The following is a 14,350-nucleotide window of genomic DNA, read 5'->3' as shown; positions in this document are numbered from 1 at the left end:
TCATTGTGAGATGCTGTAAATCCACACAGTGAATGTAACACTTGGCTACAGCACAAGGCTTTTCTTAGAAAAGTCCTTTGAGAGAAGTCCAAAGACAAAGCGTATGGGTTTATCATATGTGCCTGAGAAAAGGTCCTGACATTGGGGATTAGAGCAAACTCAGTGCACAAGCCCCACCAAAGCCAACGTTTTATCCACAGACAGCTGTGTTGATTCTCTCTTGGCATAAAGTAAAGTTTACAGCAGACTCCTGCATTTTGCCTCCTTGATAATTTGCACTTGATATAAAACGGCGAAAAAGTGGTGATTGAAGAACAGAGTGAATTTAATCAGTTACTGTATATAGTATTTAACAAAAATGTTGTTTTATTGATGTCAACTCTCACACATGACCTTCAGATTACTTCTGCAAACATCAATGTGAGGCTGCCACGGTACCTAGGCAAACAGAAAAGATGCAAAATAAATTAAAGTCTAAAATGTACCAGCAAAGCATATTATAGTTCAGATCAGGACTTCCCAACCAGGGCTTTGTGATTCTGAGTTCATGATGGAAGTTCTATAGGTTCATGAGGTCATGAACTGGCTGAACTGAATGCATATAATTAAAACTGGAAAAAAAATCAGCTGCTTTTATTATTTAATCAAAATTTTTATTGAAATGTTAATGTTGATAGGGTTGGGAAGCCCTGATTTACATAAACTTACCAGAAACGATCACTCAGCGAGCCATGACATGTTTTATAAAAGCTTGGAGAAAGAACATAAGATTAATTTCAATGAGAAACGTCAAGTCATTCTTTTTGTCAGTAGAGGGAAGTCTTGAGTAACTGTATCTTACCCTCATAGTTGATACAACCATTTGTGTCCTCTTGCCCTGCCAGCAACTGATCCACTTCACCCTCAGACAACCTCTCTCCTGAAATTCAAACGGTGTTCCAATGAGCAAAATACATTTTTAGTTCTCAATGTTTTCAACATTTGACTACACTGGTCAATGTTGGTCAAATAAATGAATTTGGCATATTTTTCCTCCATAACATCCTACCCAAAGTAGCAAGCACATGGCGGAGTTCAGCCCCCATGACTGTTCCATTGCCTTCTTTGTCAAAGACCCGAAGGCCCTCTACAAAATCTTCAAATGTGCCCCTTTCAGTAGACTTTGAAACTTGTTGAAACATAGGCAGGAAAGTCTCAAAGTCGATCAGTTTGGATTCCATCTCTGAACGACACAATTTAAATAAAGCAATTAGTAGGTTCTTAGATTTTATTTGACAATCAGAGAGAAAAAATATTTAATTGGATAGTTCACTAAAAAAAATCCAAACATTAGACCCCATTTACTTTCATTGTATTTATTTATTTATTTACTAATAAATACATAAATAAAATATCATTCTTTGGGTTCCACAGAAGAAGAAAAAAAGTCACACAGGTCTGAAACAACAAGACAATGAGTGTGAACTATTCCTTTAGCTTCAATAGCACAATTGCAAAAAGTAAATGTTATATTTATAGTACCCTTTTCTCTTTTATGTTAAGGTAAAATACTACATTTCTGCGGTTGGAATGGTATTTTGACTTTTAGTGAGTCATTATGGCAAGGAGCTCAGTATTCAGAGAATGACTTGCAAACGTCACAGAGAATTTGTCTGCTGTTAATTATAATCTTTGACATTTGTGACAAAACACCTCAGTAATCTCTGTGGCCGAAGTGTGTTCAGTCTTTCCCTTTGTTTTCTAATGAATGATCCCATGGGATGCAGGGAAGCAATAGCTTGAGTAATTTTATATAGATCATGACATGCACCTTGTACAATGCCCTGAAAAGTCATGCAGCTGTATTTTTTCCATTGTGTGTCTATACCTTCAGGCTTTGGTTTCCCTAGAACATTCAAGACTTCAGCATTAGTTGGGTTCTGGCCCAAAGCTCTCATCACATCCCCACACTGAGCTAGTGATATCTTCATCTCCCCTGAGGGAGTCCTGGCAAACAACAGGAACGCTTCTCTGAACTCTGTATAAATGCAAAAAAGCAAAAAAATTAGTTCATTTAAAATTAAGTTGATCAGATTACCTTTTTAGCCTGTTCCTTACCTTCAAGTTGTTCAGCACTGAGATTACCCTGAAACACAGAACAAGAGATTTCTTTTTTAGGTTTTTATATAGGCATTTATTTGTATCATCAGTAATGGCTGATAGCTTCATTGCTGAGCTACTATGTACTTTAATGCACAGATATTAGTGTCATACAGTAAGTTAAAACTCTGGCAGTTGTTCTGCCATTGTTTTTCCTGGCACCAACAATAATCTCCCCCTCAAAGTTCACAGTCTGTTTATGAGATCATATCATCCATATCTGTCTCCCTAGGGAGTCTAACTTAGGAAGTGTATTAGGAAGAGTGGGACAACCCCCGCAGCAGGTGTGTGTAGATCCAAGTAAAGAACATCTACTGGAATCCTGCCATGAAGCATATATTGTATATAAGTATATTGTACAGTTCATGTCCAGGCAATTACAACTGCTTTTCAAAATCGAAAGAAATGTTCCAGCAATGACAAATTGGGATTAATTAAATATTTATTAAGCACATTAATATTTATGACCTTTTAAATTAGAGATGTGTATTGCACCATATTAGTTATTGGCCTGGGTTTTTATAAATGTATTGGCTCATATTTAATATTTATTGACCAACATTGGATATTTATTTACTTTCCGCCTTTTTAAAGATCATCAGCACTAACTTGAAGAGACTGTGATTTAGGTGAGCATGAGTTAGTTCTTGTGCTCAGCTTTTATTAATCTAGCTGTACATGCCTTAAATGGTTAGTTCACCCAAAAAAATTAATTCTGTCATTAATTACTCACCCTCATGTCCTTCCAAACCCATAAGATTTAAGTACATCTTTGGAACCCAAATGAAGATATTTTTAATGAAATCTGAGACATTTCTGTCTCTCCACTGACAGTCTATGGAACTACCACTTTGATGGTTCAAAAAGTTCATAAAGAGATCATAAAACCAATCCATATGAATTTAACAATTTTCTGAAGAGACTCGATCACTTTATTTGATGAATAGATTTAATTCAGGCTTTTAATCACATATAAACATTCATCAACTCACACATCAGTTATGGTAAACGGAAGCTCAAGCATGTTCGCTTGACGTGCGAGAACCAATGAGGTTCATTCTCGTGTTACGCAGAGCGTTTGAGCTTCAGCAAGAACCAATGAGGTTCATTCTCGTGTTACGCAGCACGTTTGAGCTTCAGCAAGAACCAGTGAGGTTCATTCTCGTGTTACGCAGAGCGTTTGAGCTTCAGCAAGAACCAATGAGGTTCATTCTCGTGTTACGCAGCACGTTTGAGCTTCAGCAAGAACCAATGAGGTTCATTCTCGTGTTACGCTGCACGTTTGAGCTTCAGCAAGAACCAATGAGGTTCATTCTCGTGTTACGCAGCACGTTTGAGCTTCAGCAAGAACCAATGAGGTTCATTCTCGTGTTACGCAGCACGTTTGAGCTTCTACAAGAACCAGTGAGGTTCATTCTCGTGTTACGCAGCACGTTTGAGCTTCAGCAAGAACCAATGAGGTTTATTCTCGTGTTACGCAGCACGTTTGAGCTTCTACAAGAACCAGTGAGGTTCATTCTCGTGTTACGCAGCACGTTTGAGCTTCAGCCAGAACCAATGAGGTTTATTCTCGTGTTACGCAGCACGTTTGAGCTTCTACAAGAACCAGTGAGGTTCATTCTCGTGTTACGCAGCACGTTTGAGCTTCAGCCAGAACCAATGAGGTTCATTCTCGTGTTACGCAGCACGTTTGAGATTCAGCCAGAACCAATGAGGTTCATTCTCGTGTTACGCAGCACGTTTGAGCTTCAGCAAGAACCAATGAGGTTCATTCTCGTGTTACGCAGCACGTTTGAGCTTCAGCCAGAACCAATGAGGTTCATTCTCGTGTTACGCAGCAGGTTTGAGCTTCTGCAAGAACCAATGAGGTTCATTCTCGTGTTACGCAGCACGTTTGAGCTTCAGCAAGAACCAATGAGGTTTATTCTCGTGTTACGCAGCACGTTTGAGCTTCAGCCAGAACCAATGAGGTTCATTCTCGTGTTACGCAGCACGTTTGAGCTTCAGCCAGAACCAATGAGGTTCATTCTCGTGTTACGCAGCACGTTTGAGCTTCAGCCAGAACCAATGAGGTTCATTCTCGTGTTACGCAGCAGGTTTGAGCTTCTGCAAGAACCAATGAGGTTCATTCTCGTGTTACGCAGCACGTTTGAGCTTCAGCAAGAACCAATGAGGTTTATTCTCGTGTTACGCAGCACGTTTGAGCTTCAGCAAGAACCAATGAGGTTTATTCTCGTGTTACGCAGCACGTTTGAGCTTCTACAAGAACCAGTGAGGTTCATTCTCGTGTTACGCAGCACGTTTGAGCTTCAGCAAGAACCAATGAGGTTCATTCTCGTGTTACGCAGCACGTTTGAGCTTCAGCCAGAACCAATGAGGTTCATTCTCGTGTTACGCAGCACGTTTGAGCTTCAGCCAGAACCAATGAGGTTCATTCTCGTATTACGCAGCACGTTTGAGCTTCAGCAAGAACCAATGAGGTTCATTCTCGTGTTACGCAGCACGTTTGAGCTTCTGCAAGAACCAATGAGGTTCATTCTCGTGTTACGCAGCACGTTTGAGCTTCAGCAAGAACCAATGAGGTTTGTTCTCGCGTGTCAATGTTGCACACACAGAAGAGGCTGTTTTCTGGTGGCACATATAAGTTTTATTTCTGTCATTTGCTGTACAATCTGCAAATTCAACAAAGACAAAAATAAATTAGGTTTTTGTTTCACAGTGTTGAAATGGCTGGCAGTGTGACTTCTTCATATCAAAAAGTGAAACTCCCTGTGGCTCACCACTGCCCCCTAGCGTCACCCGCCAGTATACGCAGGTTTAAGTGATGTTAAAATAGACATCTATACTTAATAAATGGCAACGAACAATACATAATAATAAAACGAGTATGAGTCTATATGACTACATCAAGCAAGTACGGTTGAGCTTCTGTTTATGTTTGCTGACCAAAGTTTAAATGGGAATAACGGCCTATAATTAAATATGTTCACCATATAAAGTGGCCATGTCTCATTTTACAATCTCTTTATGAACTTTGAAAGCGTCAAATTGGTAGTTGCATAACTGTCAATGGATGGAAAGAAATATCTCTGATTTCATTAAAAATATCTTCATTTGTGTTCTTATGGGTTTGAAAGTCTTACGGGTTTGGAGCAACATGAGGGTGAGTAATTAATGACAGAATTTTCATTTTTGGCTGAACGAACCCTTGCAGCATAATATTTATTTAAGTTTTGGTTAAATATATTTATTTATTTGGACAGAATATCAATATGTCCCTATTTTAAAAAGGTGGACTTTTGTTTTAAAATCTTTTTGTCATTGTGCCTTATTTGAACTTTTCACTTGATTAACACTAACTTTAATTACCCAAATGCTTGTCAATAAAGTGATCTGAATCATTTAGTCTTTATTCTTAAAAGAAAAGTATGCATTTAAATGTAGACGTCAACCATTATTGTGGGTGCATCAATCCAGGCCATCAGGCAACTAAAATACCATAAAATAATATTATGCGAAAAACAGAGACTTACTACAGCAGCAGGATCATTTTTGAAAGCTGGATTTGGAAGAGAAGCTTGTGCTTTGGCTGGTTCTTCGGCTGCTGCGACTGGGGCTGGCCCAGGTGCAGTGCTGGCTTTTTCGGACTCTTTTGCAGCTGACTCTGGTGTTGCAGTTAGGGCAGAAGCAGCCGTTTCCAGTGCTGCTGATGCTGGTTCTGCTGCTCCGGGAGCTGGTTCTTCCTCTGGAGCTGGGGCTGGCTTTCCTCCTGTTTTGGCCACTTGCTTTTGTGAAGCCATGGTGGTGTAATCACAGTAAGTGAATGGACAAAATCGAGTCTTATGCAAATGTTTGACTGCTGTTGAATGGTACGGATTGGAGCCCTAAATGTTATATACTCAGCACTAAATCTGCTGCACCTCCCCAATATTACTCACATTTCTAAAATAGGAAAGAATGCTGTGACTCCAGTGCATGCATTAAACTTCACAGGATATACATATCCCCTCCCCACTTCATATTGTTATACCTTTTGCTGCCTGTTCAGAGCACCATCATCCATGTTCCTCTTCGTCCTGTATCTCATGTGAGTATTTTCTATTTTATGCTGTCATCCTTGTTGCTTTTTATGTCATGATGATGATGGTGATATTAATTAGCAGAACACAAAATGTAATATCCATCTATCCATCTACATCTATAGCACTATAGATGGGTAGATGGATACATTTTGTGTTCTGCTAATTAATATCATCATCATCATGACATAAAAAGCAATAAGGATGACAGCAGTAGGAGTAGGGATATTGTACAGTGCTGCTGCTTTTAATAGGCACAAATGTTGTAGCTTAACTGTGCCCCCAAACATTAACACCTCATTCACACCTGCTCAGCTTTTCCAAAACATGTGTTTTTCTTCAATGAAAGGCATTTCTGACCCTGTGAACTTTTAGACGCTCCAACGGACTTTCAGTAGACAAAAACTAAGTAGCGTGCCATTGTAAAGAATGTAAGTCTATCCCACACAGCCTCATTTTCATCTGCATTAAATTGTTAGTCATGAATGAAATTACATCTTAGCTGAGGGTAGTTGTAATTTGTGTAAAATTTGCTAGAAATGTAATTGAATACAATAAACGATGAAATGGATTATGAATATTTCACTTAAAGGGATAGTTATTTTGAAGAATACAGTTGAAGGTAGCCACTGACTTCCATAGTATGAAAAAAAATAAATAATAATACTATGGAAGTCAGTGGCTATACCGTCAAATATTCTTCAAAATATCTTCTTTTGTGTTCAACAGAAAAAAGAAACTCATACAGATTTGAAACAACTTGAGGGTGAGTAAATGATGACAGAATTTTCATTTTTGGGTGAACTATCCCTTTAAAAATATTTTGGATTATGGGTGTCATAAATAAAGTCTTAAAGTTTTTAGTTTAAATCGTTTTATTTAAGTGCCTGAAGTTGAAAAAACACAAAGATACTTATGAATCGATAACTGTCAGTAAACACATCGCTGCCTCTATAGTTTCTACACACACACCAATGAATATGAGTACGTTTTCATTCTGTCATTCTCAAATTCTCACTTTCATCCCTCAGAACATCTCTCTTTCTGAATATTGTATGAATGTATCTTTCTGCTCATGATTGTCTTCTTTCAGCCTAACCTCAGCTCCTCAGGGGAAGGACATGCTTTAAAAATGGATGGATAAAGTGGCATGGTCCATCTGCACCATACAAAAAAACTTTACTGCTGTCCACGCAATAACAAGCAAATTAATCGGTTCAATTCCTAACCCTGTAAAGGAGACACTAAACTGCATTAGAATCATGATTGGGGTTTTTTAATCAACCCTTTTCAAAATATGTTTAATTACAATGCGGATTGGAGGGATATTGTCATTTGCATACCTCTAAAGTAATGTCATCCTTTTAACTCAGAAGAAGTGATTTACGTTCACTCATGCAGTAAATGATGCTGGCTAAAAGACTCATTTAAGCTCCCTAGTGTGATAGAGCAGGCAGGTAGAAGACGGATGACTGCCTTGAATGCCAAGGTAGACACACAAAAAACAGCCTATTTACAGTATTAACAAACATAGGACAGTGCAAGGGATAGTTTCAGAATCAAGTTTCTAATAGATGTTGTAAAGGTAATAGAAAGAAATCTTTTTTTAGTTAGGGTACTACTGTTAGATTTGTTTTAAAATAACAATGACACTTTAATGTCATGAGGTGATAAGGGCCCTGTACACCCAGAAAAGTGGGCTGAACCATCTGGGTATATCTCACCATCTGCTGCTTGAAACAGGTTGGAGAGATAGATGAGAATTACTGTGAATAAGCATTGGAATATGTGTGTAGGCTACTGACAAAAACAACGGGCAATAGAGCTACACTTGTTCACCATAACTGACCTTGTTATTATAGACCAAGAATTATTTACATCGGTGACTTGAATAGAAAAAACATCATGGACCTTAATCATGGCTTTGTCATCTGGACTCTTATAGTTAGTACATGTGAAGGGGTAAGTTATTTGTTATCTTTTTATCAAAACTATTTCAAAAGATCAATGTTTCCGTGAAGTTCTTATAGTGTGCATGCACTTATGCCTTTCAGGTGAAGACCGTTCATCCTGAATGTTCTATAGTATTGCATCTGCAAAAGAATGAAGCTGAATGTCAGCTCAAAATCGGTTTTATGCAGTCTTTGTTAAACTTTAATGCTACTGATACAGGTGAGCTAAGTCACAGATAAGCACTGATACTCAAAACATTTCATCAAGATGTCGACTCACACTTTTGATCCTTTGATTTTATCATGTTATTTGCATGAATTGATATCCTCAGGCTTATAGCTTCAGCACACCAATTACTACCTGTTTTTAATTCATAATTCAGTACTCTTATGGCATTTATGTCAACCTGAGGGTTTAGAGTTTAGATTTAAGTACATGTAAATACAAATGATAGATGTAAATTAAAAAATTTGGGGGAAAAACATCTGTACATATGTTTTCCGATCTAGATGTATGTTATTTTCTTTCTTTTTTTTAAGTATTTTTTATTTTTATTTTTTTTACTTATTTAAAATGTTCTTTTTATTCTCTTGTATTATATATGTATACCCAGAGCTCCTGGAAACCGCAACACATTCTTTGGCGAATAAAGCTGATTCTGATCAATTGCAAATATGGGACTGACTAAGGATAAAGCATCTAACAGATTATTTCATTTTCCTTTATCAATTCCCTTTTAAATACTGAGATTTATAAAAGATTGAAATTCATCTTGCATTGTTAAAGCACCATAAAAGCAGTCCTGTCAATTTGTGCACTAGATGTTTTCTGAAGTCATATAACAACAGCTTTGCATGAAGAACAGACAAAAATTAAAGTCATTAATCACAGGCAATCTTTGCTATCTTGCTTGCCATAGTCCATTGCTTTTCATTGTATTATTTTATGCAACCTCTTTACAGAACTATAAGATGCATTACTATAAGACAACATAAATAAGTCATTAGCATTAACAGTTACAGGAGTTCACAGGAAAACATACTTATGATGATGAGAATCAGTTTAATGTAGCTGATAATTTGACTAGGAAGACTTCTGTCATCTTTAATTGTGGATGTCTTCAGGTTGTCTGGTTGAGTGGGATGGAGTGAATTGCTGGCCTGCAGTCAGTGTAGGAGAGAGAGTCTCAGTGTCTTGTCCACCTCCTCTCCTGAACTCCCATGGTAAAGTTCTCTCTCTCTCTCTTAGGACCCAACACATATCAAAGCTTCAACACATGAATTGTACTCTTTCTATGATTGTGGCCATAAAGTCCAATGCTGTGACATACAGTAAATGTAAAAGTGTTTATGATTGACTTCTTTAGAGCTGATCACCCGCACCTGCACTACTGAGGGCTGGAGTAGGCTGAGTGTGCCTTATTACAGCGCCTGCTTTCAGGACAACAGCACAGAGCAGGAAGACACTGGAGACAGAGTAAAAACCTTGAAGAAATCGTATTTGATATTAAATGAACTTAACTAAATGCTATGGATTATTGCACTTCTCCATAGGTTCTAGAATCCTGTTCAATGTTGCTATACTGTGGAAAGTGAAGTGTGTGATTTTTATTTATTTTTTCACCACCAGCATCACCAAGCATAAAATTATTTGTTTTTTGAATGGTTTTTAAACACTTCCCCCTTCCCCCATTGGCTTTTTTTTTTTTTTTTTTTTTAAGGTTAGGTGTGAGAAATGGCACTTGGTTTGATGTTTTATCGGATAAGTCATCCAAATACTTTTTTTTGTGTGTGTCTAACCTGTTTTGTTATGCTTTGTATGTGACACCTGAGGATGGCGCTACATGTTCAATATTCATTGTTTGCATTAAGTTATCAATATGAGCTCAGTATTAAGAATTAAACTGTTCAGCTCACTGTGCAAATCATGATGTGGATAGGTTTAACTACTGCCCTAAGAATTTAAATATTGGAAAAAAAATACACACATCAACTTTAAAGAAAAAGTTGATTTATTACTTTAGATTAGATTAAATGGATACTCCAAGATGAATCAAGTGGCATCTAAACTTGATATTTTCCATTTTACTGTGGAAGCGAGAGTACTTTGCCATGGTGAAGTTGATATACACCATTGGGTACGGCGTGTCCATTGGTTCTCTCTGTATTGCGGTCTTCATCTTCTGCATCTTTAGGTAATTCTAACATTAAACATTCACTTCTTGCTTCAGTGCCTTTACTCTTTCACTGTTCTGCTGCATGCTGGAATTCAATTCTGGTGAAGTTTTTTTTCTATATTATTTATGCTTCAAGGAATGCTGATATCACGTAATAGTGTCGCATTTTCATTAATCCAACAGAAAGCTTCTGTGTACACGGACCTACATCCACCTCAACCTCTTCTCCACATTCATCCTGAGGGCTTTGGCTGTGTTTGTAAAAGATGCTGTGTTATTCGCCGACGAGACAATCAATCACTGCACAGTCTCTACTGTACATTACACCGACGAAATTAATGATAAGATCAATGCAAAATAAATGCCATAGCATAAATCAGATCATCTGATCCTCTATAACCGAATGCTGTATTTTATCTGCCAGGTTTTGTGCAAGGCTGTGGTGACGTTCTTCCAGTACTGTGTGTTATCAAATTTCTACTGGCTGCTCGTTGAGGGACTTTATCTCCAGACACTGCTAGTTTTCACCTTCGCCCGCAAGAGAACATTCTTCTGGTGGTATACTCTTATTGGCTGGGGTAAAACCACATTTTACATTACAGGAAGAATATTTTACACACAAACCGCTGATTATAGTATAACTTATTCTGAAGTGTTCGTTGATTCTATTCTCTGTCTTACAGGGACTCCATCTGTCACAGTAATCATCTGGACATTCCTCAAGCAGAAATATGACAATTATGGGTGAGGATGAGATTATTGTGGAGTACATTAGGATCTGCAGCTAACATTTATCTATGTACTTGAGTGTGGCATAAACGCCTGTGTTTATATGTGCTGGTAGGTGCTGGGATGACATGGACAGTGGCTACTGGTGGATCATCAAAATTCCCATTTTGCTTTCTGTATTTGTAAGTTATGCAGAAAACAATGAAACACTCCTATCCCAGTTTAATATTCAGTGAAAACTATAGAAAAGGTATTTGCCTAAAACTGTGGCTCTGGTTTAGTGCACTGTAAAAAGTGGTAACCTGCAATTGTTATAGTAAAGGTGTAACAACTTTTTGTTCAGAATTCACAAAATTTAAATGAGTCAATACATCACCAATCCTTCTTCCAAAACGTGTTTTTGTCTTACCCTGATTCACTATGGTAAGTCTATAACACCTGTCACTTTGATGCGTGTATGGTGTGGGCGTGGCATAGGTTAGTCACAAAAAATGGTTAAAAAAATTGCGAACAGAGGGTCTGCTAGCAAAAAGAGAACTCAACAGAACTTGTAATAAATCATTGACTTTTCCGAGATGCGAGGACTGAGGGATTTAAAATGTTGAGAAAGCAACGTGGATGGCGTTTTTATTACTCCGATTAGTATTTTATTAAACAGATAAATTGCCATATGTAGCTCTCTAAGAGACAGAGTTCACTGTAAAGCATTATCTATTATGAAGGATCATATTCATCCACACAGTCACACAGAGCCGAAGCACAACCAAAACAATGTTCTTCTGCAAAATGTTCTTCATGCAGTTTTGTTCTTTAAACGCTAGAGGGTTGCATAGTGTACCTTTAACCCATTCTTGAATTACAACCATTTAAGTTCGGAATGTGCATTTTCATGTCAATGCAAAAAATGTATTTCTACCTGATTTAATCTATAAAAAACATTTTTGGGTATAAATGAACATATTTGGGCTGATTCAGTGACCAATTAATTTAGATGTTACAATTTTTCAGTGTCTTACCACAAAAATTACATTTGAACATCATACTTGTTAGACTTACTGACAATAGATCAAAATAATAAAAATGTTTGTACTTTTAAACTTTACAGGTGAACTTTGTAGTGTTTGTTAATATAAGCAGGATGATAGTTGTGAAGACAAAAACCCCAGAATCAAATGGAGGAGACAGGCGGCTTTACAGGTGAGATCTATTAAGTAATTAATATAGATCTCACATAGAGCACACTATGGCTGAATCCATAATCGCCCCATATACCCTTAAGGGGACCGCCATTTGCAGTGATGTCCAAAACCATAGTGGACATTACCGAGTGCACTCATTCAATCCCACATTGCACTGCAATAACTAGTGTACAGCCGATGTACACTGAACGGCTGTCCGAATTTACTCACTCGTTTTCACTCACTCCTTCAAGTGAACTGTTTTAGTGGACTAACATAGGGAATAGTGAAAGAGGGTTTAGGGGGCGATTTCAGATTCAGCCTATGAGTACGGTTACACGACAACGATGTACAGATGACACCATTGTCAAATGATCACCGATCACACAGACCCATGAAAACAACTAAAAACGCTGTATTTTGCTGCCAGGCCAGTAGTTTGGCGATGTCACTTTGTAAAGAAACACTATGCGCATATAGACTGAACACGTGATACGCATGCGCATGACGTCACCGTTTTCACAAATTGCGTTTTTGTAGATTACATGGAGAAGACAGCAGTATAGTTTTTAAAAACTTGCACTTTGAAACCAGTTTTCAAAGGTTTGCGTTTTCAGCATAAAAAGTTTACTTTTTAATTGAAAATGGTGTAGTGTAAATGGCCCCTCACATTATATACAGATACGTCACATTATATATATTAAGGAGCCTTGATCTCTATTATCTACCATTCATTTTTTTTTTTTAACTACAATATGTGTTCACTGTGTTCTGTAGGCGACTGGCTAAGTCAACTCTTCTGCTCATCCCTCTTTTTGGAGTGCATTACACCGTATTTGCTCTTTTTCCTGAGCATGTGGGTCTAGAGGCGAGACTCTTCTTTGAACTTGTGCTAGGTTCCTTCCAGGTACTGTTCAGGCACTTATGGCTTAATGCCATCTACAGTGTAGCCCAGGAATGTTAACTATATTGTAGCCTACAATACAGCCATCTTTAAGACATTAGCTGTCAAGATTTGTTGTTATTATCTCTCTCATTTGAGAGGTGATGAAGAGCCTAAGAGATGCTTCTATGGAGCTTGTTCATAAGTGAAACTGTGCCCTCTACAGTAAATACACTTGAAATACAAAAGCTACAGCATGCAGAAACATGGTAGTCAAGTATAAAATTCATAAAGTCTCAATAAAAAAACCTGTCATAAATAAAAACCTCTCTTAAAAGTCATGACTCATAATACTAATTTTGCCATTTCTTTTAAGGGTTTCATTGTGGCATTGTTATACTGCTTCATGAACACTGAGGTAAGATCTCATTTATTTTAATAGCAAATAAAGATATAAAGAAATATTTTCTGACCTCTTGTAATAAACTACTGGATTTCATAGGTCCAGAATGAAATAAGAAAAGAGATTGAGAAATACAAGTCTCGAACTGACAACAACACTCTCCAAATGGCAACGCAAGAATTTACTGCATAAACTTGAGGACATTTTATAACAAATGCACTTCAGCTTGCTCTGTCATGTTATGTTGTTATTCCACTGTCATAACTACGTAAATGTTTTCACACATCACATATGGTTGTTGTTTTTTCGGTCATGTAAAAGTTAATTTATATACACTATATGGACAAAAGTATTGGGAGACCTAACCATTACACCAACAGGGACTGTAATGACATTATCACATTCTAAATACATTCATATGGAGTGACTTTATGTGGTCTTCCACTTCATGGCTGAGTTGCTGCTGTTCTTAAACACTTCTACTTTCCAACAATACCACTTACAGATGACCGTGGAATATCTAGCAGGGATAAAATCTGACTTGTTGAAGATCCCATCACAGTACCACGCTTGAATTTACTGAGCTCTTCAGAACGACCCATTTTTTCACAAATATTTGTAAATGCAGACTGCATGCCTGGTGCTTGCTTTTATACACCTTTTCTAATGGGTCTGATTGAAACACCTGAATTCTATAATCAAGAGGTGTGTGTGTGTCCCAATGCTTTTGTCCATATAGTGTATATTTATTGTTTATTTGGTACATGGGCCATTCTACAGAATTGGTGCAAACTGCTGTCCCACAACCAA

General features: G+C 37.5%; 2 protein-coding genes across 2 annotated transcripts; one reads left to right on the top strand and one right to left on the bottom strand.

The window, feature by feature from the left end:
* Window positions 1-309: 309 nt before the first annotated feature.
* On the bottom strand, window positions 310-6,001 carry LOC311096531 (myosin light chain 3, skeletal muscle isoform). The gene is made up of 7 exons (XM_084135731.1): window positions 5,673-6,001; window positions 2,098-2,125; window positions 1,868-2,017; window positions 1,049-1,222; window positions 842-919; window positions 709-750; window positions 310-438 (listed from the first exon to the last, which is right to left on the bottom strand). Exons 1-6 carry the CDS (start codon window positions 5,937-5,939, stop codon window positions 722-724), a joined length of 726 nt encoding a protein of 241 aa, XP_083991857.1. The 5' UTR covers window positions 5,940-6,001; the 3' UTR covers window positions 310-438; window positions 709-721.
* Window positions 6,002-8,123: 2,122 nt separating this feature from the next.
* ghrhr2 (growth hormone releasing hormone receptor 2) lies at window positions 8,124-13,828 on the top strand (the record flags this gene model as incomplete). The annotated part of the gene is made up of 13 exons (XM_084135744.1): window positions 8,124-8,180; window positions 8,273-8,390; window positions 9,296-9,394; window positions 9,538-9,647; window positions 10,268-10,365; window positions 10,531-10,663; window positions 10,772-10,925; window positions 11,031-11,091; window positions 11,192-11,258; window positions 12,182-12,273; window positions 13,032-13,161; window positions 13,514-13,555; window positions 13,640-13,828. 13 exons carry the CDS (start codon window positions 8,124-8,126, stop codon window positions 13,730-13,732), a joined length of 1,254 nt encoding a protein of 417 aa, XP_083991870.1. The 3' UTR covers window positions 13,733-13,828.
* Window positions 13,829-14,350: the final 522 nt, after the last annotated feature.

Source organism: Abramis brama (genome assembly GCF_963993115.1).
Source record: "Abramis brama genome assembly, chromosome: 14".
NCBI lineage: Eukaryota > Metazoa > Chordata > Actinopteri > Cypriniformes > Leuciscidae > Abramis > Abramis brama.
This window is presented reverse-complemented; position numbering and strand designations above follow the sequence as displayed.